We start from the raw sequence: 25194 nt of genomic DNA, 5'->3' as shown, positions 1-25194 counted from the left end.
TCAGGGGATGAGATGCACTTTGTAAGCTTCATTTAAACATGCAGTCAGACAGCCAGCAGGGGGCAGCACAGGAGCTTCGTCACAGTCAGGTTCATCTGGGAAAAGACTCATACACACGGTGATAAATGTTCTAAAACAAAAGCAGGCAAAGATCCTTAAGCAGATTTTTGCAGCTGCCTCTTCAAATCAAAATGTTTAGTCCTAAAGGTCACAGCGAGAGGAGACGAAAGGAGAAAACTGGAGGCTTTTAATTTGAAGGAGAGTAGAAATGAAGAGGCAGTGGGTATGAAGACATATTAGACTGCAGCTAAAAACAACAAAGCTGAACAAATAAGTTAAAAAATAAACAGAACTATTAAAAGTAGCTAAAAAATAGAAGCACCTATGCAAACATAAAGCAACATAATGGCTATAAAAGTCAAAGTTTTCTGTAAATGTAGTGCGAGAAGTGCAGAGTGCTGGAATTCAAGCTGCTCTGTGATCTGCTGCTCAGTAAAGATGGAGGACACGAGGTGGCTGCTCCGCTGTTGTGGTAAATAAACACGTCCTGCTTTATAATTTTTTATTTTTAGCTTAAATTAGCTTCAAACTGCAGAAAGCCTCTGAATCCCAACTTTCTGTTTTGTTTCCTGAGAATCATTGCAGAGTGATCTCTAATAAAACCTGTTTCTTTGTTCAGTTGGCTCAGGTGAAGACCTGAAGCAGGAAACTATCTTGCTGTACTTCAGTTTGAAAGCTAACAGCACACTGTTTTCTCTCCCTGACTCCACAAAATAAATGTAAATTAAAAGCAGGTTTAACTTTGTGTCTGTGAGCAGCAGCAGGATAAACTCGTCTCCTCCCTCATGATACAGTCTGCAGTATTTCTCCATGATGAAGATTAAATCCCAAATGTTTCAGCTGCTGTTGAACTCAGAGCTGATCAGGAGCTTCAAACTCTGACTTTCTGCTTTAAGAAGGAAACAACACGTTCTCATGCCAGGACTCAGAACAAGGTTCCCTTCAGCAGGGTTTCCTCTGTGTACTTTGTAAAATGATCGCAGCCGCTGTTTCAGATTTTTATGAAATGTCGTGAAGTCACAATTACACGACTCTGTGAAGGCTTTTAGTTTGACACGTTAGTAAAGACACGTAGGTGGAACATTTACATTTATTCATTTAGCTGACGCTTTTAACCAAAGCGACTTACAATTGCTCTACATGTCTGAGGTCGCACGCCTCTGGAGCAACGAGGGGTTAAGTGTCTTGCTCAGAGACACAATGGTGGATGAGTCAATTCCCTTTACACAGTAGCAATAAAATATTTCTTGTAAATCTCAACTGAAACATTAATGTAATCAAATCAAACATTAAACCAAAGCTATTTGCCACTGCCAGGGGTTACCTTGCTCACACGCGGCTACAAAGTCGACACGGCCCTGTTAGAAACTTAGTCTAAATATCCACGCAAGCACCACCACACCCACTCTTCAAAACACCACAGTGGCGACAGACGTCAAATTTAGATGTGTTCACCGAGGCTGATGCAGGTCGGTGAGTGAACAACAGGGACTGAGCTCTTCAGGGTCGGACTGGGAACAAAGTCCAGCTCCGTCATCCAGAACAGACTGTTAGTGTTATAACTGCAGCTAGCAGGATGTTGAGCGGCACTGACATCAGTAACTGTTGATTTAAAACATTTGGAGCTTTTTCTCTCTTTTGGTCCTTTACCCGTTTAATTTGTATTTGACCTCTGACTCTACCTGGATGGATGGATCCACTTGAAGGGGTGGGGGGAGGTGCCGACGGTCTGTACCACTTCGTGTAATTAACAATCAGCTGGCTGTTCCAGCATCAGGTCATATTGTTTGTCCCACAGAGCTGCTGGTCAGTCAGCCCATCTGGCATTAACCTGCCTCCAGGTGAAATCAGACGTGTGTCAACAGCTCAGGTTTATTTTACAGGAGGAATGTGTTTCTTCTGTCCAGCAGCACGTTCAGTCCACCAATCAGCAGCCAGAGAGTAACGACCAATCACTGCTCCCCACAGTAAACAGAGTGACTTCAGTCTGGATCCTCACTAATTCTCATCTGCTGCCTCTGGTCTCTTAATCTCTCTGCAGGTTCTGCAGTTCATGTCTGTTTATAGCAGGTTGTTGATTCCCTGTGGGTCTGATATATTTTTTAAAGATCACAACAACAACAACAACAACAACAACAACAAGAACAATCACACAAACTGGCAGAGCGACTCTCAGTCCAACATTTCTCTCCTTGTCTCCTTCCTCCTTGTTTCCTCCCTCCTTGTCTCCTCCCTCCTTGTCTCCTCCCTCCTTGTGTCCAGCTGTGTGACCTGCAGAGCAGAAACAGGTGTGAGGTATCAGCTGTCAGCAGGTGAACAGAATGTCAGACATTATCTACTGCACTTTGATCACATGACTCGTAGCAGCTGTTTCCTCTAAAGTCTCATCAGCAACATCTTTCTAAAACACAAACATCTGATCTGTGATGTTTCTCAGCTCGACTACCAGGAAGCAGCTTCACCTGAGAGACAAAGAGACACTCTGAGCTCCACACGCTGACCTGAGAGACAAAGAGACACTCTGAGCTCTACACACTCACCTGAGAGACAAAGAGACACTCTGAGCTCTACACGCTCACCTGAGAGACAAAGAGACACTCTGAGCTCTACACGCTCACCTGAGAGACAAAGAGACACTCTGAGCTCTACACACTCACCTGAGAGACAAAGAGACACTCTGAGCTCTACACGCTGACCTGAGAGACAAAGAGACACTCTGAGCTCTACACGCTGACCTGAGAGACAAAGAGACACTCTGAGCTCTACACGCTGACCTGAGAGACAAAGAGACACTCTGAGCTCTACACGCTCACCTGAGAGACAAAGAGACACTCTGAGCTCTACACGCTGACCTGAGAGACAAAGAGACACTCTGAGCTCTACACGCTGACCTGAGAGACAAAGAGACACTCTGAGCTCTACACACTCACCTGAGAGACAAAGAGACACTCTGAGCTCTACACACTCACCTGAGAGACAAAGAGACTCACCTGGCTCTGTCACTGTCAGCATGATGATGCTGATCAGTTCAGCTTTGCCTTTCTCCTTTTTCTCTCTAACCCGACACTGATATGTTCCAGTGTCGTTGATGTTGACGTTCTTCAGAATCACAGAAGCGTCTCCGTCCTTCATCTCTGGATCTCTCAGCTTCACTCGACCACGATAAGATTCATGCGTGTTGTTTTCATATGAGCAGTTGTCTCTGAAGAAGAAGACATAAATATCATCTGACTTCAGGTCAGGTCTGTTCCACTTTATCACTTCTATGTCAGCACCTCTGTGACCCCGACACTGAAGAGTGGCGTCCTCTCCAGGCTTCACTGTCTCCTTCAGCTCCTGTGTCCCTGAACAGAAAGAGAAAAGCCTCCAGTCAGGACTTGTAATGTTTCCTGTTGTTCAAACATCTTTTGATGGAAGCAGCAGAGATCAGGTCTCTATAAAACAGCACATGTGAACTCAGCAGCATTTCAAACCCTGTTCTCAGACAACTTGAGTCCCAGCTGCAGAAAGGAGAGACTAACTCCTCTGCTGCAGCTGCACGCTGACTTCATGTTGCTCATTTCTACAGCTGTCAGTCAAGTCGTCCTCCGCACCATCAGACAGGAGACATTTTACTTTCATCTGCTTTCTGCTTGTTTGGAGATTATTGATTATTGATATTATTTCCCATCTGAATACAGACATCAGCATTTCTGAGCCTGAACAAACAGCTGAAATATTAAACATGTGAAGTTTATTATTTCCTAGAAGCTTTGAATCTTTGTCCTTGTTTTCCAAATGTGTCCCCAGTCTGTCCGTCCTCTACTCAGACTGTGTCTGAACTACTTCTACTGAGGAAAGAGTCCCTACAGTATGAAACTGCTTTACTTCTCAGAGAGACAAATGAAGCTGCTGGATCTGCATGGACAGACACCACGAGAGGGGAGAGGACACATGTTGGTCTCTGCTGTCCATCCGTCCACACAGTAAACTACAGTGCTGGACAAGAACAGAGGTCAGAGGTGGAGACTCTGTTCACAAGTCAGCTCATAATAAACTTTACAAACATATCCAGCAGCCTGCAGAGTCAGTCTAAGTCTACAAAAAACTGTATTTGAATATAAATTATAATGAATATGTTGTAAATAGAATTGAAAATATGAGTTACAACAACAGACAGTTTTCAGGAGTTATTGCTGTATAAACTGTTCAGACTACAGTTTTTAAGAAAGTTCTTAAGTCAGTAAATGAAGGTGATACAGGAAGTTTCAATTCAATTCAAATAACTTTATTTATCCATTAGGAACTTGCATCACTACATGTACCGTGAAAAACAGCACAATACACAGACATATAATTAATAAACAGTTGTAAGTAAATAAGTTTATAAGTTCCACACATCTCTCTCCTAATGATCATCAACAACAGAAGATAAATCTATAAATCAACATAATCAAAGATAATTTATCCATCAACTTCCTGCTGATCTACTTCTCACATAGTCTAACTTCCGCATCACTGCTGTGTTACAATATTAGTAATAATAATAATAATAATAATAATAACAGACCGTCAGAACTTTATTTAAACTTTAAATGTTTCTGACATGGATTTATTTCACCTCTGTGTAATATCAGAGACGTTTTACAGAGCAGACACGCCACTCAATCACTTCCTGCTCACATACGGCTCTATGGGAAAAGCCCGTAATGCCAAAGATGGCGGCTTGTTGTCCAGGCCAAGTTATGCAAATCTACGTATTTTCATAATCGATGGCGTTGACGTCAATGAATCGCCACAGTCCAACACACACACACTCCTCTTACCTTGACACAGAACAAAGATCCATGAACAAGCGAACAAAGCCACGAATGGCGCTGATGTTAAAGCGACCATGACAGCAGAGCGCAGACTGGGTTCTTCTTCCTGTTGTATAGTTTTTTGTTTTTACAGTAGACCCGCCCAAACAAGCGAGGAGGAAATGTGTCACGTGATTTCAAAGAAAGCTGAACTGTTTACTGCATTACACGCATATAGGCCAAAACAACAACAAAAATATATAAACTACAAGATTGTTTGATGAGTAATGACATTAAAGTGCTACAGAATGTGCACATAATAACATGAACACTATAATGTGATGCAAACTTCCAACAGAAAAGAGGAATTATGTTATATTATTATGACAGTTGTTACTGCAAAGCAAACTTTAATGTGCTCTAAAAACAACAAAAGTCATGTTAAAAATGTTGGGAGTGATTTGAGAAAAAATATGTAGTTTGCATTATGAGTTGAAACATTTTTGACGTTTCTGTCTGTACCTTGGAGCTCTTTTAAGCCACAGCCTTCAAAATGTGACACAAATTAGTCACGTGTGTTTGCTAATAAATGATGTGTTTTCTCTGCAACACAGACAGAAAATGCTTTTAGACTCAAACACAAGAAGTAAAATGTTATAATTCACCTCATAGTCTGGTTGTCAGTTGTAACATAAATGTGGGTTGAATGCAATATGTGAAATGTGAAATAGGTGAAATGTGCATCTGAATATTAGCGTGTGTTTGTGTTTGTCTTGCATCGTCACAGTGGTGTCAGACATGTGGCTCTCCTGGAGGCCTCAAGGGAGGGCCCACAGAGAAGCCTCCAGGTCTTACACTACCATTAAATAATAAAACAAATAATCAATACTGTGTGTGTCAGACATACTGACATTCAAATAAAACATACAAAGTAGTGCTGGGCAACGATTACGAGTGGTGCTTTCACATGACAAACCGTTTGTTGTTGTCAACAACAATTTAAACAAGATTCCTTACTGACCAACTTGGTAAAGAAGAGGAGTTTACTTATTCAAGTTATACTTTACCTAAAGTGGCCCACGTCTGTTTTTATCATATTATTTATCATCTGGAGCAACTGGGGGTTAAGTATGTTGCTTAGGGACTGTGGTGTCCGAACAATAATGCTGCAATAATGTGTTGAGAAGAAACCCGCTTGACACTGTTCTTGATCATAAAAGTTTATTACATCAAGGAGTTCAGCATTAATTACAAGCTCTGCAGCAGCTTGGAGAGTGACCCAGCCCGATGACCACTCTGTCTTTCCGTACATCAAACACAGCTTATATAGGATATCAAAACAAGGGGTTAGAGGTCAAATTCTATAGAAGGGTTCAGTCCCTACATAACCACCAATCACTGCTCTTCTGTCCTGCAGCTACAGTGCTATTTTAAACTGTTATGCGTGAAATGCACATACGTACGGAAAGTATTCAGACCCCTTTAAATTTTTCACTCTTTGTTTCATTGCAGCCATTTTCCAAAAATCAAAAAAGTTCATTTTATTTCTCAGTAATGTACACTCAGCACCCCATCTTGACAGAAAAAAACAGAAATGTAGAAATTTTTGCAAATTTATTAAAAAAGAAAAACTGAAATATCACATGGTCATAAGTATTCAGACCCTTTGCTCAGTATTTAGTAGAAGCACCCTTTTGATCTAATACAGCCATGAGTCGTTTTGGGAAAGATGCAACAAGTTTTTCACATCTGGATTTGGGTATCCTCTGCCATTCCTCCTTGCAGATCCTCTCCAGTTCTGTCAGGTTGGATGGTAAACGTTGGTGGACAGCCATTTTCAGGTCTCTCCAGAGATGCTCAATTGGGTTTAAGTCAGGGCTCTGGCTGGGCCATTCAAGAACAGCCACGGAGTTGTTGTGAAGCCACTCCTTCGTTATTTTAGCGGTGTGCTTAGGGTCATTGTCTTGTTGGAAGGTAAACCTTCGGCCCAGTCTGAGGTCCAGAGCCTCTGGAAAAGGTTTTCGTCCAGGATATCCCTGTACTTGGCCGCATTCATCTTTCCCTCGATTGCAACCAGTCGTCCTGTCCCTGCAGCTGAAAAACACCCCCACAGCATGATGCTGCCACCACCATGCTTCACTGTTGAGACTGTATTGGACAGGTGATGAGCAGTGCCTGGTTTTCTCCACACATACCGCTTAGAATTAAGGCCAAAAAGTTCTATCTTGGTCTCATCAGACCAGAGGATCTTATTTATCACCATCTTGGAGTCCTTCAGGTGTTTTTTAGCAAACTCCATGCGGGCTTTCATGTGTCTTGCACTGAGGAGAGGCTTCCGTCGGGCCACTCTGCCATAAAGCCCCGACTGGTGGATTGCTGCAGGGATGGTTGACTTACTACAACTTTCTCCCATCTCCCGACTGCATCTCTGGAGCTCAGCCACAGTGACCTTTGGGTTCTTCTTTACCTCTCTCACCAAGGCTCTTCTCCCCCGATAGCTCAGTTTGGCCGGACGGCCAGCTCTAGGAAGGGTTCTGGTCGTCCCAAACGTCTTCCATTTGAGGATTATGGAGGCCACTGTGCTCTTAGGAACCTTAAGTGCAGCAGAAATTTTTTTGTAACCTTGGCCAGATCTGTGCCTTGCCACAATTCTGTCTCTGAGCTCTTCAGGCAGTTCCTTTGACCTCATGATTCTCATTTGCTCTGACATGCACTGTGAGCTGTAAGGTCTTATATAGACAGGTGTGTGGCTTTCCTAATCAAGTCCAATCAGTATAATCAAACACAGCTGGACTCAAATGAAGGTGTAGAACCATCTCAAGGATGATCAGAAGAAATAGACAGCACCTGAGTTAAATATGAGTGTCACGGCAAAGGGTCTGAATACTTATGACCATGTGATATTTCAGTTTTTCTTTTTTAATAAATTTGCAAAAATTTCTACATTTCTGTTTTTTTCTGTCAAGATGGGGTGCTGAGTGTACATTACTGAGAAATAAAATGAACTTTTTTGATTTTTGGAAAATGGCTGCAATGAAACAAAGAGTGAAAACTTTAAAGGGGTCTGAATACTTTCCGTACCCACTGTATATTATACACCACAGGACACAATAGTGGATGTGTCACAGAGGGAAACTACAAAACTGTGTCTTCAGACACACATGATGTTCTCATGTTTCTGCCAGCCAACAGTAAGGAGGAAGAACTGAACCCACATCCTGACTCAGACTGACGTGTGGGGGATGGTGAAGTTAAAATGAGCTCAGAGCTGCTTCATGCCAAACTCTGCCCTCTAAATGTCCCAACATTTTGTTTTCTAATCACAGGGACATGCCCAGACAGACATTCAGAGCCATCAGCTTTCGCTTTTGTTTCTCAGCTCCAGAGTTACGCTTAAAGAAAGTTGATGATCTTGTTTTTATCTGGTTTATTGACTCTTGGTTATCTCTGCTCTAAAGACAGGAAGCTGTTCAAAAGTCAACAAATAACTGATATAAAGTCTGTCTGTTATAATATAAAGAGTCAGACTGGACTGTCAGCTTCCTGGTTTTAAATGAGGACATAATGCTCGCTGTCCAACCTGAAAGCTGGACGGCTGCCTGGAAGCTCAGGTGAGTTTCGGTTGAGCTGCTTTTAATTCCAGCTCAGATCAGAGCAGCATTAACAGGATCAACAGCTCTGATCGTTCCTTCATTGTAAACATGTGAAATGAAAACATGTAGCTGACAGATTGCTCACAGGTTACTCTGCAGATTAAGACTGAACATACGACACACTGATACAGATTTACCTGCCAACATCATGTAAAATTAGCTAGTAATTGTGTACTTTGACACAAGTAACATTTTGATAGCAGGACTTTAGTTTTATATTGTGTTTAAAGTCAAAGATACAGAAATATCTGCCAACAGTGGACGCTGTCAGAAACAGACACATCACAGATCATTAGTTTCCTTTTGTTAAAGACTGAGAAAAGCAGTTGTGGATCAAGTATACAGAAACTACAGTAAAAGTACTACATTGTAAAAATATTCTGCTACAAATAGAAGTCCTGCATTGAAAAAAATACTGAAGTAAAAGTATGTGAGTACAATCAGGAAAATGTACTTTAATGTCCCTGTGACTGTTGTACTATTAAATATTCTACCATCAGATTATTTTTCCTCACACATTAATATAAAGCAGCATTTTACTGCTGTAGTTGTTGAGCTGGAGCTCATTTTGAACTATCAGACTGCAGCTGATGATTATTTTCATTCTGGATCAATCTGCTGATTATTTTCTCCATTAATTGATTGATTGTTTGTAAAGATTCTGTTAACAGTGAGAAATGCTGTCACAGTTACTCAGAGCTCAAAGTGACACCTTCACAATGCTTGTTGTGTCCAAACCTCAACTTTATTAACAAACAAATGAAAAGCAGCAAATCTTCACATGTGACAACCAGCAGATTTTTTTACATGAAAATTCATTATCAAATAATAAAAGTAATTATTATAATAAGATATCACGAGTAATTGCTGTACATATTGAATTGAAATTACAGTTCTTAAATCAGTAAATGAAGGTGATACAGGAAGTTTCACACATTTCTCTCCTAATGATCATTCAACAGAAGGTGAATCTATAAATCATCATAATAAAAAGGTAATTAGTTAATGAAGTTTTAAAAAAAACTTCAGTACTATAAATCTTAAACAGTTATGAGGTCTATTGTCACATCTGTTTTTATTTCTGAGATTTGTTAGTTTATTCATGGGATTGGAGAGATAGCTCAGGGCTCAGGAGAAGTTGCTGGGGGACACCTGGGAGGCATGGGTCCAATGTCTTGTTTAAAATAATAGGATATATAAATGTTTAGGAATAAATAAATGATTATGAAGAAATAGTTCCCTTTTTAAAATATATGTATTAAAAGAGTGTGTCTGTAATAAATCGGTTTACTGAGGGTGTTGGATTTTGGATGGTTTGTTGATTTTGCAGGGCTTCTTATATGAAGACGTCAACTGCTTGATTTGGTTCCTGGACCTGAGGATTTAGCTTCAGGGGTTTCTTTTTGAAGTTGATTTTCTGTCTCTTGAAGCACTAAATGGTTTAGGGCCAAAATACATTTCCAATCTTCTGCTTCGTTATGAACCATCCAGACCTCTCAGGTTGTCTGGGGCAGGTCTGCTTTCTGTCCCCAGAGTCAAAACTAAACAAGGAGAAGCAGCGTTCAGTTTTTATGCTCCGTATATCTGGAACAAACTCCCAGATAACTGCAGGTCTGCTGAAACAGTCAGTTCTTTTAAATTAAGACTGAAGACTTTTCTTTTTACCACAGCTTTTAATTAAATATTTAAGATTTTTCTTTTTATTGATAACTTACACTGCACTTTTACTGTCCTGTTTCTTTGTCTTTGTTTTTAGCTTTTTATTATTTTCCATTTAACTCTTTTAACCCTGATTGTAACACTGTAACTTTTATTATATTTTATGTTGCTTTTAAACTTTGACATATTTCCCTGTTGCTTTTATGTTTTATGTAAAGCACTTTGAATTACCTTGTTGTTAGATTGTGCAATACAAATAAACTTGCCTTACGTCTCCGCGGTTCTGTGTCGACAGATATGTGAGTTCCCTCTTTGCATCAGGTTATATGAATCCACATTAGTGGTGCATTTCATTTGAACCTTTTTACCTGAAACATGATGTCTGAAATTACCACACCAGGTTTAGTAATTTGAGCAGGACAATAATATGTTAATTAAAAGGTTTTATAAAATTTCAAAACAACATTTTAATATTTTGTCACACAATTACAACATACATGTTTATATTTATAGCCACAGTAAGTTAGTTTGTCAAAATTTAAACCCTTACATTAAAATCAAGCTGAAGCATTTCCTATGACATTTCTTTTAACGCTCTCTTTGTGGGATCAACTTCCTGATAACACGTGAATTATGTTCTGTAAATTTACTTAACTGATAACTTTGACTTTTTGTTTTATGCTGTTTTCTTATGCTCTCACTGAATTCAACCTATAATTAAATTTAGTTTTTAACCAAATTTAATCAAATCTGCTATCAACCTATCAAAATGTCAAACTGGAAATTATGTAATGAGATTGTAAATGTACATATTTTAATTTGTAATAATACATTATTCAGTGAATTTATTTTCACTGGCATAAAGTCAGAGTTGAAAGTTAAAACTCAGCAGTTTCCAGTTTGCTGCTGTCTGTCTGTGCTGCCTTCACCCGTAACTCTGTCCTGTCTGGGATCATCTTCTGATATCTAGGTTTTATGCTGTTGTGTATATATAGAGGAAAACAAAAGTTTATACTGGCGTACACACACACACACACACACACACACACACACACACACACACACACACACACACACACACACACACTCTTACCTTGACACAGAACAAAGATCCATGAACATGCGAACAAAACCACAAGTGGAGCTGATGTTAAAGCAGCCATGACAGACTGAGGTGCAGCAGCTGGTTAAACTGAAACTAAACTGCTCTTTAGCTTTTCTTCACAACACACCGCCCATATAGAAATCAAGAGTGGTAATCTCTCAACAGTGAAATGTCAGGTTGAGTCAGACATTTGTTTATTGAGAGAGGGCCACAGAAGTTGGACACAATAACATGAACACTGCTATAAAGTGTTGCTTATACATATTTATATAAAACATTACTGGTAAAAGGACATAAAAATAAGAAATCATCTGGCAACCAAACCCAGGGACTGAAAGAATGCTCAAATATTTAAGATAAGATAGACTTCATCCCACACTGGGGAAATGTACTTTTTACAGCAGCTGTAGATAAACACAACAGATAAAATGTAAATACAAACGATACAAATCTTAAAACAGATTGTATGTTGAGAGGTCTATTGTCACATTTGTTTTTTTCTGGCCTCCAGATTTTATACTGTTGTTTGTATGTGAGTCATACACGCACATGAGCGTGTGCACATACACACACACACACACACACACACACACACACGATTCTCTTACCTTGACGCCTTCACAGCAGAGTTGCAGCAGCAAATCAGAAACCAGATCTTCTTCCTGCTTTGTAGCTGTTGTCCTGCCCAATTGAGGGAGCAGGGATTGTCAGGTGATTTCCAAGAAAGCTGAACTAGTGCATTACATGCAAATAAAGATTGACAACAAAAATATATAAACTACAATATTACTGATGAGTAATGATATAAAAGGGCTACGGAAGGTGGACACAGTAACATGAGAACTGGTTTAATGTGATGCAAATATCTAACAGAAAATAAGATTTATCCACTGTGGGTTGTGACAGCTAAGCACACTTCACTGTGCTCTACAGAACAACAACAGTAATGTTGAAAACAGTGCTTGAAGTAAAAAATAATAGGTGCTGGTACTTCCCATTCACATATAGCCGTGTGTCGGCTTACTTTACTGCACCACATTTATAGATTTCACTTTCATGATGAGATAAAGAAAAACACATCAGGCATCACCTTCAAACTTAACATCAAATGTTAAAAGAGCCTTTCACGGCAATAAGTACTTTTATTTGAGTCTTACTGACATGTTTCCCTGATGAAATATATCTGAGCACTGCTTTTGTAAAAAGAACATGTGTGAAGCTTCTCATGTTCAGATATTAAGCATATGTAAGAACAACAAAGTAATTTACTTGGTATCTTTACAGGCTTGGACAAAACAGAAAATCCTACCCTGTAACTGAAAACAAAATAAATAACACAAATCAGATAATTTTAAATCATGTTACTTAATGTTACCATGTGTTATTTCCAGGAAGTCAGGTTGATTCTCTGAATGTGTGAGTTAGTTTAAAGGACCAGATGTCAGCAGAGTTACTCTGCAGCCAACAGGTCGACAGAGTGACTCATCATGTCCCCATTCTTTTACTCCAGTACTGTCTTACATCCTTTATGCAGTCTATGGTTACATCTAGCATGTAGGATATTTACTCTGACATGTGTTTAGCTGGTTTATTAAATACTTTCATATATGTGAACAGAGTTTGTTTTGTTGTTTTTAAAATTAATGTTTTGGTTTTTTAAATTGACGACCAGGCGGCCTAAGTGGCCGACAGTGAGAAGACAATCAATTTAGCCTCTCAAATCAACACTTGACTTGCCTACACAAACATGTATAGATATTAAACACTTGAAGCATATCACAAATTGTTAGCTATAAGTATTGGAACTATCAGAGTAAAAAGGCATTTTTGACCACCCGAGTCATGCTGCTGCTCCTCGCAACGGTGTGCAGAAAAGTAAATGGGCTATACAATCTAAACAAATAATAATTGTAAAAACATGCAGGTTGTCTTACCTTACACCCAGGGGTGGAAATTAAAGTTTTGGCTCACCTGCCAAGAGGACCGGTAGATGACATGAGCCGTGTATGTTGGTAGTAACAGAAACGGAAACACTTTTTCTACAGTGCTGGTTCCACAAAGATGGATCGCTATGTCAAAACATCTGTTCTGTCTCCTACTTTAATTTTGCCCCGTTTCAGAGACAGTGTCAAAATTGCAGTAACTACAAAACCCAAGCTAATACCAAGGCAAACCGCAGTAAGTGATGTTACTGCGCTTAGACTGGCTTTGTTTGTTTTCCCGGCTTTGACACCGCAGATACGGCGGTCTGCCTTGGCAGCCTAATCCCGACTGTAATACTGTTTGCATCGATCGTAAGGCTCCCTCACACACAACCAACAAGCCAAAAAGCTAATGTAAGCTTACCATAGAGAAACACCATAGCACAATCCCGCAGTAAAATTATTGTTGAACTTGCATTAAAACACAAATATCCAAAGGGTAGTAAGGAGGATGGCAAAATGTAAACATCTAACATTAGCAAGGCAAATGACATATAATCATTTAACAGTAGCTAACTAAGTTGGCAAGTTGGCCACTTGCAAATCAGACAAACATTTTATCCTACCTGCTCCCTTGAAGGCATTTACTCTGACAGCGCAATCATAATATGCTTTATAATCGCGTTGATGTTTTTTGTTTCGGACATCCATCCATCCATCCATCCATCCATCTTGATCCACTTATCCGGGGTCGGGTCGCAGGGGCAGCAGCTCCAGCAGGGGACCCCAAACTTCTCTTTCCCGAACTACATTAACCAGCTCTGACTGGAGGATCCCGAGGCGTTCCCAGGCCAATGTGGATATATAATCACTCCACCTAGTCCTGGGTCTTCCCCAAGGCCTCCTTCCAGCTGGACGTGCCTGGAACACCTCCCTAGGGAGGAATCCAGGAGGCATCCTTACCAGATGCCCAAACCACCTCAACTGGCTCCTTTCAACACAAAGGAGCAGTGGCTCTACTCTGAGCTCCTCGTGGATGGCCGAGCTTCCATATCCCTATGCACCCTAACTCTAAGGGAGACACCAGTCACCTGCCTGAGGAAACCCATTTCGGCCGCTTGTACCCGCGATCTCGTTCTTTCGGTCATGACCCAGCCTACATGACCATAGGTGAGGGTAAGAACGAAAATTGACCGGTACATCGAGAGCTTTGCCTTACGGCTCAGCTCTCTTTTCGTCACAACGGTGCGGTAAAGCGAGTGCAATACTGCCCCCGCTGCTCCGATTCTCCGGCCAGTCTCCTGCTCATGTCTCCCCTCACTTGTGAACAAAACCCCGAGGTACTTGAAGTCCTTCACTTGGGGTAAGGACTCATTCCCTACCTGGAGTTTCCTGCTGAGAACCATGGCCACAGATTTAGAGGTGCTAATCCTCATCCCAACCGCTTCACACTCTGCTGCGAACCGATCCAGTTCAGACATCTCTTCACATTTCAAGCAGCTATTCCAACAGAGGTTACTCCTTCAGATGCTAGCTGGCTCCGGTAAAGTTACGTTGGGCCAGTGAACGCTAAAATTAGCTGTGCCTCCTCAGGAAAGTGGACCAGCGTTCACACACACACACACACACACACACTTCCATTTCATATTGTTTGAAATGCATGAATTTTTAACTACTGTTTAAAAAATAACCCTGTTTTTTATAAAAAAATAAAAAAATAAATTAAATTGAAAATTCTAATGCAAACTAACACATCAACATTTATTCTTTGTGGTAAAAGGCCATTGTGATAAAAGACAACTTAATTTTGAGGCTTACTACTGAGAAATTTCAACATTAACAACTTGCAAACATGAATAAAACTTTTACAGCTATTAAAAACAATCAACATGTAGTAAGAAACAAAACAAGAAAGTTGAATGAACACATTTAGTTTGTAGATACTGCACTTTGCCTTAGCAATACGTTTCTAGTTGGTTAAGGACATCCAAAAGTAGAGTGCAGTATCTGCTTTTTGAGTCATGTGTCAAAGGGCATATCAGTGGTCCTGGTTTTTATCTATAAAAAATCTCTTCGTAAGAAGGTATTATGCATTATCACTGATCTAACCACAACATGTTTGGCTAGTTTCAAAACTTTAAAGGCATTTTTCTCAGTTTCAGTGTTTATGTAGTTACAGCACTTAGCCTTTGTAGGGCAGTACAGCGGGAACCAATTTAGGTGTGACACACAACAAACAAGAACGCCAGTCTGCTGTTAGTTTCCATCAAATAGCTTTTATGTGGCAAATCAACCTGATATCATGAGATGGCTTTAACGCTGTTTAGTCTCTATATACCTATGCAACACAAAGCAGTTTAATCCTATCTACTAGCACATCGGCATCACAGACCTCACAAACCCTGTTGTGAGGTAGATGTGTTTGCAGATAGGGTAACCGGTAAGGGAGTAATGTGCAGTGTTTTAAAGATGGTTCTCAAGAAATTCCCATTACATTACTCCCTTTTAGCATATTATACTAACACAACATCATGAGAATATAAACATTTCATGTAACTTCAGCAGTACTTGAAGAAAAGGTGATTATGTAAAAATATAAGAATATGAGAATATAAGGAATAAAAATATAATGTAAGGAATATAAAAATGTGAGATTGTAATTATGCAAAATGTGAAATTTCATTACATTTGCAAAGACTAATGATTCAGAAGATAACTAAGAAACTTAGAAATGATTCAGATTAAACTTCACTTTCATCCCCTTTGAAAGGTGGGATCCACTCCATTGAATCAGTTAGTTCAGTTGGTAGTTGCATGTACTGACCCATTGATGACTTGATTGCTATAGCAATCATAGATCTAGCACAAGGTATCACACAGCATGTCAGAAGGAGGAAAACACCAAAAATGATGAACAGTGGGGTCAACATTTTTAACAGCACATTCTTCCATCAGCCTGTTGTCAGCCACGACCACATGTCCCATCCCCCAGTGTTCTGTGAGTCCTGACTTTTCTCCTCGTGCAGTAGATCATTCAGGTGGGAGACAACATGAGTTATGTTGTCCGAGACATCTGGGATGTATGTACAACAGTCCGTTCCAATTATGTGGCAAACTCCGCCTTGAGTCGCCAGCATCAGGTCCAGTGCTATTCTGTTTTGCAACGCCACATTTCTGAGGCCCTGCACAGTGAGTGTGAGGGTGGAAAAAAACACTTCTACAAGGGCTGTCAGGTTTTCCAGTTCAATAGCCAGTCCATCTATCTTATGTGCATTGTTCACAGTCCCCCACCAGGGGAGGAAGCCCCCAATGCCTTTCTCCGCCGGCGGAACTCTGGTGTTTGAGCGTCTGGCTCTATGAGGCACATAGTAGTGGGCGTAGTGAGTGTGGAAATAGCTCAGAGTGGGCAGGATGGTGACAGAGGTCATCAGATGGGCTAGATAACACGTCGCACACCATCCAGCTCTCAGGATTTGATACACATGTTGCCCACATACCCACACGTGTTGTCTCAGCGCTCCATAGCCATCAGAAGAAGGAATTGGGATTGGGAGAACTGGGTTGTCGCTCCCTGGGCGGTGCAAACTTATGGTGTCTGCCAGATTAAGTCGTGCGATGAACGGATGCTCCCACCATCGTTGTCATGATGGGCAATTGTTGGCAAAAGATCAGCAGATGTTCAGCATATTTCACCCCACCGCCCTGAACTCGAGGACGCTGCTGTGATGCTTCCTTCATCTCGCTGAATAGCCACGGTCTGTGGATCAGCTGTGTGCTTCCATCTCTGGACACCACTTCCATCACTGGGGCTGTGACATGGAGGTTTGTAGGTGGATTGGAGGTTGGTAAATAAATCTTGTTGGATCTGGTGTGGTGCGGGCAAGATGGCTCCCCGTATGGTGGGGGGGTTGTTCCCCCTCCCACAGCTGTGGCTGCTGCTGTTAGCTCGGGCTGCAGGATGGACGGTAGGTAGAGCAGGGTTTGGCCGACGTGGCTGTGGGGGAACTGAGTCCAGGTCCGGATCTAGTCTGACACACTGAGATGCAGAATTGTTAGAGGGGTCGGTCCCTGCCTGTAATTTTCTGTCCCTGCGGCTCGCCTCTCTCAGCCAAGCTGAATATGCGGCCCAGTTTGCTTTAAAGGATTTTCCCCTCTCCTTTTTCTCTAATTGTACCCTCAGAGTGTCTAACTGTCTAACGCTGAAGCTGCCTGTTGCCGGGAAACCACACTGCTTAACCCACATGTCCAGCTGGTCAATACTTCCCAAACCATAATTAACAATCATGTAATTAATATTAGGAGCATTCATTAATGAAGGGTCTTGTTCCTTCTTACTGTTATTTGAACCCATTTTCCTTAGGTTGTTTAAGTAACCCTAAATTCCCAGAATGTAATAAAGAACTGACCTTTTATTTTGTCTTTAAAATTTAGAATTAGGTGCCTCTTGTTTTAAATTTGTTCACCGATGTTACGACCCGTGAGGTCTGGGTGCTCTAGGTGTTGTTGCTGTGGGTATGTCTGTCTCTCCCCCGCAGGTGTGTACGCGTGCCTGCTGAGTGGCGCTGGGTGCAGCTCACAGCTGGGGCCGATCAAGGCCAATTAGTAAGCTATGTAAGCCGAGCCAGTGGAGTGCTCGCCGGGTGGTGGTCGCCTCGCTTGTCATCGGCTCATCCAATCCCTCATCTATCGGTGGTTATTCACATTAGTGGGTGACGTACTGTGCGACTTACTGTGTGGTTTACGGTGTGTCGGCAGTGTGCCACCTGCGACTTCTCCGACGTATAATTACTTGATAATCACCTAGAGTAGCAACCCTAAGTAAAATAATAATTTTGTCCTCTGACTCACACATCCCTACTTTACAGTAGGTCCCAGGCCATTTTAAGAAATCCACCGTCCCACAGTGATTTCTTGACTATAGTACTTTTACCACAAAGCTTTGCCGATTCACACAGCGGCCCCAGGCCTGACCAGCTGACACGTCTGTCACGCTTCACCCTGGGAGGAAGCAAGAATCGTTCCACTTGAATAGTCTGCTCACCAAAAAGAGAGTGTTGCCAGCCATCAGGTTCGTCTCACCCATAGTTTGCAGGGGAGGTTTGAAGTTGCAGTCTCCAGCCGTGCACGGTTTTACCTTCAGCTCCGAGAGTCCTCTCACGCGTGTGATGAGCCGACAACGCCAAATTGTGATGGCAATTCAAGTTTTCAAATAAACAGCTCAGGCAAACACTTGTTTTTCTGTGAGTTTTATTCAAGTCTTCTGCAGAAGGACTCATAGTAACACACATACGCCGTGTACATGTATGCTCGAATGAGTGAGGAGAGCTTAGTGAGCCTGTTATTTATCCAGCTTTAGGGTCAATCTTATCATCCCACAGAGACACATTGTCAATGAAGTCTGGATAACACAGAGAACAGAGATATTTTGACTTTTATGTTTACACAGATTCAGTGCTACATCACAGATGAGTCTCCCTTACATGCAACATGTTTGGAATTCCCATTACACTTCGACTCTAGCCTACTAATCAGCTCTAAACCTAAACTAAATTATAACTCATTTAAAAGCCTTGTTCTTAGTCTTTCACACCCAAGTTGGAAATCACTGCAACCAATTCTATTTGTTATAGTGTACCGAGCACCTGGTCCGTACTGAATTTTTATCTGAATTTGAAAAGAGTCTGAAAAGAGTTTTTTGTCAACTTTAGTCCTTAAAACGGACAAAGTTATTATTGTAGGGGATTTTAATATTCACGTGGACGTTGAGAATGACAGCTTTAGTACTGCGTTTATCTCTCTCTTAGATTCCATTGGCTTCTCTCAGAGTGTTCATGAACCGACTCACTGTTTTAACCACACCCTCGACCTTGTTCTGGTATATGGTATTGAAATTGAACATTTAATAGTGACAGAATCCCTCATTATTCTACCACTGTTTGATAACTTTTGAGTTTGTATTGCTGAACTACACGCCATTGGGCAAAATTTTTTATACAAGATATCTGTCTGATAGTGCTGTAGCTAAATTTAAGGATGCAATTCCATCAGCTCTAAATTCATTATCAAGTCACAAAGTAACGGAGGACTCCTATGCTAATTTCAGTCCCTTCCACATCGATCATCTTGTTGATAGTGCTGCAGGCTCGCTGTGAATGACACTCGACTCTGTAGCCCCTCTAAAAAAGAAAATAATAAAACAAAGATGGTTAGCTCCATGGTATAATACTGAAACTCACAAATTAAAGAAAATATTGCAGAAACTTGAGAGGAATTGGCATTCCACCAACCTGGAAAATTCTCGTTTAATCTGTCAAGATAGTCTTAAAACTTATAGGAAGGCCCTCCGTAATGCCAGAGCAGCGTACTACTCGTCATTAATAGAGGAAAATAGGAACAACCCCAGGTTTCTTTTCAGCACTGTAGCCAGGCTGACAGAGAGTCACAGCTCTATTGAGCCAAGTATTCCCATAGCTCTCAGTAGTTACGACTTCATGAGCTTCTTTAATGTTCTCACCCCCAACCGGTCGAGGCAGAACATGGCCGCCCACCCTGAGCCATGTTCTGTAAATAACATCACAGAGTACGGTCTACACCTTCTCTTTTATGAAAAGTGCTGTGTGATAACTGTTGTTGTAATTTGGCGCTATATACATAAAATTGAATTGAACTGAACTTCTAACTGTGTCCTGTAATGAAAAAAAGATTTGACCTATATTTACTTTAATACTCCTGTATGTGTCATTGTGTTTGTGCTTTGCTCCTAATTAGAATGACTCTAATTGTACCAGTGTTTTAATTTAATGAACACCTCTGAGACTGGTTTGTCCTATGTGGTCTCTTCTCCCAGGAATCAAGGCTTTTCTCATAGACTCCACAAAATCTTTCTCTGTTAAATTTTTAATTTGTCTTTTCTCTTGGCTGGACTCTCTAATCCTGTTGGGTGTCTGAAGTCTCTGCCCCAGTTGGAGTGTTTACTGTTTTTTTCTTACATTAATAAATATCACAAAGACAACTGTTTGTTGTCAATTCTTTATTTGTTCATTTATTCACATGTCCCTAAAAGCACTGAGCATCAGACTAACTGCTGTCAGTCAGATCAGGTGTCCACACAGTATACAGCACGGTGCTACAGGGCAGGTTTGTTTAATAACACTGCACACACAATAATGACTGAGGTTAAACTACACTCACCTAAAGGATTATTAGGAACACCATACTAATACTGTGTTTGACCCCTTTCGCCTTCAGAACTGCCTTAATTCTACGTGGCATTGATTCAACAAGGTGCTGAAAGCATTCTTTAGAAATGTTGGCCCATATTGATGGATAGCATCTTGCAGTTGATGGAGATTTGTGGGATGCACATCCAGGGCACGAAGCTCCCATTCCACCACATCCCAAAGATGCTCTATTGGGTTGAGTTCTGTTGACTGTGGGGGCCATTTTAGTACAGTGAACTCATTGTCATGTTCAAGAAACCAATTTGAAATGATTGGAGCTTTGTGACATGGTGCATTATCCTGCTGGAAGTAGCCATCAGAGGATGGGTACATGGTGGCCATAAAGGGATGGACATGGTCAGAAACAATGCTCAGGTAGGCCGTGACATTTAAACGATGCCCAATTGGCACTAAGGGGCCTAAAGTGTGCCAAGAAAACATCCCCCACACCATTACACCACCACCACCAGCCTGCTCAGTGGTAACAAGGCATGATGGATCCATGTACTCATTCTGTTTACGCCAAATTCTGACTCTACCATCTGAATGTCTCAACAGAAATCGAGACTCATCAGACCAGGCAACATTTTTCCAGTCTTCAACTGTCCAATTTTGATGAGCTCTTGCAAATTGTAGCCTCTTTTTCCTATTGTTACAACCCAGCTTGTTAGGGTAGGGCAGTAACAAGGTATTTGGGATAAATTAAGATGGTAAGGACAACTGAATTCAGGTTGAGTCAAAGTTTAATTAAATGAGTTGTCTCCGAAAAAAACACAACAAAAGGAGGTCAGTACCTTCATGCTGTACAGGAATGTAGGGTAACCAAACAAACAATTTTCCCCTTTAAAGGGTGCCACTCACATTCTGTAGTTCACAAAGGTTTTTACTGACAAGAGTCACTTAAGCCGGCAACTGACAGAAACAGGTAAATTTAACACTCAAGACATTCACAGGGGTACACAACCAACTACAAGGCGAACTGATCACTGGCTCACAGTCGCCTCGAACTGCAGGCAGACAAACTATTTGTAGGCCAGCTGGTGTTGATTGGTGAGTTCTGGTTGGCAGGTTCAGTAGGATCCTCGGCCACACCAATCAGACGCCAGCAAACAGGAAGTGGGCGACTCCAGGTCCAGGGGAACCAATCCTCAACAGGTGCTTGCAGCGGGGATTTGCATACAGCTCAGAGAACTCCCAAACACAACTACTCTAAGGCCGCCAGCAGCGGCCGTAACACTATTTGTAGTGGAGATGAGTGGTACCCGGTGGGGTCTTCTGCTGTTGTAGCCCATCCGCCTCAAGGTTGTGCGTGTTGTGGCTTCACAAATGCTTTGCTGCATACCTCGGTTGTAACGAGTGGTTATTTCAGTCAAAGTTGCTCTTCTATCAGCTTGAATCGATCGGCCCTTTCTCCTCTGACCTCTAGCATCAACAAGGCATTTTCGCCCACAGGACTGATACTGGATGTTTTTCCCTTTTCACACCATTCTTTGTAAACCCTAGAAATGGTTGTGCGTGAAAATCCCAGTAACTGAGCAGATTGTGAAATACTCAGACCGGCCCGTCTGGCACCAACAACCATGCCACGCTCAAAATTGCTTAAATCACCTTTCTTTCCCATTCTGACATTCAGTTTGGAGTTCAGGAGATTGTCTTGACCAGGACCACACCCCTAAATGCATTGAAGCAACTGCCATGTGATTGGTTGATTAGATAATTGCATTAATGAGAAATTGAACAGGTGTTCCTAATAATCCTTTAGGTGAGTGTATATTATGAACTGTAATGTAATTTTCATTAATGTAAAATGTTACTCTCAATGTTACACTACATGTAATCAACTTGGCTACTGTTGCTAACAAACCTCTCTTGGCATGCAGGTTTGACTCTTAGCTTAATAAACCAAAAGTCTTTATTTTCAGTTCTCCTTTGTTTATTGCCACATGATCAACATAGGTTCATTGTTACATATAACTGTGTGGTTCTGAAAGTTATTTTACTTTTAAATCTAAGTGGCATGTTTCCCTGATCAAATATATCTGAGCACTGCTGGCAGTAAACAGAACCTGTGATTCTCTGAATGTTTGTTTTATACCAGCAGATGGCGGCAGAGTTAAAACAGGATGACAGAGTGACTCGTCTCGAGTCCCCATTCTTGTAATCCAGTAATCATCAAAGGCCTTTCACTGTTTTGTGCCTCCTTGATCCTCCGTCCTCCTGCCTGTGACCCCTGTGAGTTTTACTGTTTTATCTTTATATGCTGTACTATTACAGGCCTGTGTTTCACTGTGTGGTGCTTAATGCTTTATTATGTTGTAGTTAGGTTTCACAGTTCACATAGGAAAGCAGCTCATTAGAGGGTTTCTTATCTGTTTGGTAGACCTTCATCACAGTTGGTTTCTACTCCCTCCCTCCCTGAGACAGCTGCAGGATAACATCAGAGTATAAAGTCACCTGTTTCATCACTGTCTCTTTGTCTCAATCTCTGCACACTGGTTGCACTCTGAATGTCTGTCTGAGCCTTTGCAAAGAATAAAACCCTTAAATTCTTTGTTTCAGAAGACTCACTAAAGAGAAATTGACACCCTGGAAATCGATCCCACTGCGACATCTTGAAGGACATCTCTATTCTTAAAATTCACCTCGACGATCGAGGAAGCCTGCAGGGGGAGGATTTACTGCTGTATCTTTTACGAAAGTCTTTTCAGCAGCCATGATGTGTAAAAGAGGCGTGACACACTGCTGGAGTAAACAACAGGAGCAGGAGCAGTTTTCTTTTGTATTCAGAAGTTGTATTAGTTATTTGAGATGATCAAAGGCGCCATCAAACTCTTTGTCCTTCACTGTTTGTATGGCGCCTCGTAAGTCTCTGTTCTAACCTAATTCCCTTAATGTCATTTCACTTTTGTTGTTTGTGGCCTTGTGAATGGGCTCATTAACATTAACAATGAATAGCAGCTGGGTGAAACATCTGCCCAGAGAGAAGCTGTGCACGCTGGGGGCGATTGTTGCCATGTTTGCAATGGTGACCCGTTCAATGGTCTAAGTCAGCTATTAGACAAAGATTGTTGCTTAGGCTACACACTGTACCGCAGGGGTTTGAGCGTGAAGGCCTCCCCTCAGACAAAGTTTGGGAAAATGTGCCCCCAGTTTACTTGTTTAGTTTCGCTCAATTCCTGGATGCCTGTGGGATGATGATTTTGGTATTTGATCTCACAGACACTCAACACTTGATTTACACTGTTTTGACATAACTTCAGACCAAATACATTAAAAAGGTCAGTCCTAAGGCATTTATTAGTTTCTGACTTGTCACGTGGGAAAAACAGTTCTATTGTATCTCTATTCTATTCTATGTGATCTCCTTTTGATAACTAACATAATAACTAATGTAATATTGTTTCACTTCCATTCACTGAGCCTCCCCTGAAACTGTTTGGAGGCCCCTGGGGAGCCCCGCCTCACACTTTGAAAACCCCTGCTGTACAGTATTTGTGAACAGCTACATCCTGGAGTTCATTGTCAGTGTCTACAATTAAGAAGTGACCGACACGCCCCTTACTAGGTAGCCATTATATTGATTAGACGCTGCAGCTGGTCGGACTGATCTGATACATCACTGCAGAGCGAAGACAGATAAGACATGAAACTCTAGTGTAGCCTCACTGCCAAGTTTGATAATTGATGGGGATGGGGATCCAAGCAGATCGCGAAAAATGTAATATTGGACCTTTCCAGAGGAGAAGACCAGATTCAGATGACTTTGGACTCAAAGGCAAGAAACACAAACTTTATTATTAACTTTTTTATGCAGTGTGAGGTCTGTGTCATTTTATGTGCCTGAGTAGTGGGAGACATTTGAGCCCGTTCTCATCACAGGGCGTCATTTACCAACGATTTGAGAAAGAGTGACAAAGCGTAGTTATTTGTGGAAGCGCTAGCTAGCTAGCTAGCTACGTTTGTGATAAAGACACGGACATTCATGTTTCCCTCAGGACAAACTGTAATATCACGCTGGCTGATCCTCTGACTTTTCCTCTAGCGTCATCATCAGGTCAACATTTTAATTTGCGCAATACTTTGGTTTATGACCAAATACCTGCAGAACTACTGTTGAGGAGGAATCTAAATCCCGGTGGTCCAATAAATAAAGAGCCTGATTCTAGTTAAAGACTCAGGAAGAGAAGGGATATCTTCCAAATGGTTTATTTCATCTTGCATCAGTGTAGCTAAAGAGTGTGTGGGGCTTGTCTTGGTGTGTGTTTGTCAGAGTGTGTGTGAAAAAACACACACGAGCTAAATTAAGCAAAAAACATCATTCATTTCATTTCCAAGCAGAACATTGTTTGTTTGTGTTCAGAGTTTCCAGCAGAGCCAGAGGTCGTCTGCTCCTCACTGAGGTCGAGCTTCACACCTTCACACCTTCAAACCAGTCCAACCACTGATGTCCAGCTGCTGTTTTACTGCGTGTTTACTAAACATGCAGTCAGACAGCCAGCAGGGGGCAGCACAGGAGCTTCGTCACAGTCAGGTTCATCTGGGAAAAGACTCATAAACACGGTGATAAATGTTCTAAAACAAAAGCAGGCAAAGATCCTTAAGCAGATTTTTGCAGCTGCCTCTTCAAATCAAAATGTTTAGTCCTAAAGTTCACAGCGAGAGGAGACGAAAGGAGAAAACTGGAGGCTTTTAATTTGAAGGAGAGTAGAAATGAAGAGGCAGTGGGTATGAAGACATATTAGACTGCAGCTAAAAACAACAAAGCTGAACAAATAAGTTAAAAAATAAACAGAACTA

The 25194-nt window shown here is 41.4% G+C and overlaps 1 protein-coding gene across 4 annotated transcripts; it reads right to left on the bottom strand.

The window, feature by feature from the left end:
* Window positions 1–1254: 1254 nt before the first annotated feature.
* On the bottom strand, window positions 1255–11367 carry LOC119913143 (coxsackievirus and adenovirus receptor homolog). 4 transcript variants are annotated; one of them, XM_038732475.1, is made up of 4 exons: window positions 11244–11367; window positions 3336–3404; window positions 3051–3262; window positions 1255–2331 (listed from the first exon to the last, which is right to left on the bottom strand). In XM_038732475.1, the coding sequence occupies exons 1-4, from the start codon at window positions 11270–11272 to the stop codon at window positions 2087–2089; spliced, it is 555 nt and encodes a 184-aa protein (XP_038588403.1). In that variant the 5' UTR covers window positions 11273–11367; the 3' UTR covers window positions 1255–2086. The 4 variants fall into 4 exon arrangements, with proteins under 4 accessions (XP_038588403.1, XP_038588404.1, XP_038588402.1 ...); XM_038732476.1 differs by lacking the exon at window positions 11244–11367 and adding an exon at window positions 4866–6072; XM_038732474.1 differs by having other exon boundaries at window positions 3051–3404; window positions 11244–11366.
* Window positions 11368–25194: the final 13827 nt, after the last annotated feature.

Source organism: Micropterus salmoides, unplaced genomic scaffold (assembly GCF_014851395.1).
Source record: "Micropterus salmoides isolate LMB-PRFRI ecotype aquatic unplaced genomic scaffold, ASM1485139v1 Ms_hic_scaffold_2, whole genome shotgun sequence".
Lineage (NCBI taxonomy): Eukaryota > Metazoa > Chordata > Actinopteri > Centrarchiformes > Centrarchidae > Micropterus > Micropterus salmoides.
Note: the sequence above shows the minus strand (reverse complement) of the source record. Positions and strands in the feature narration are given on the sequence as shown.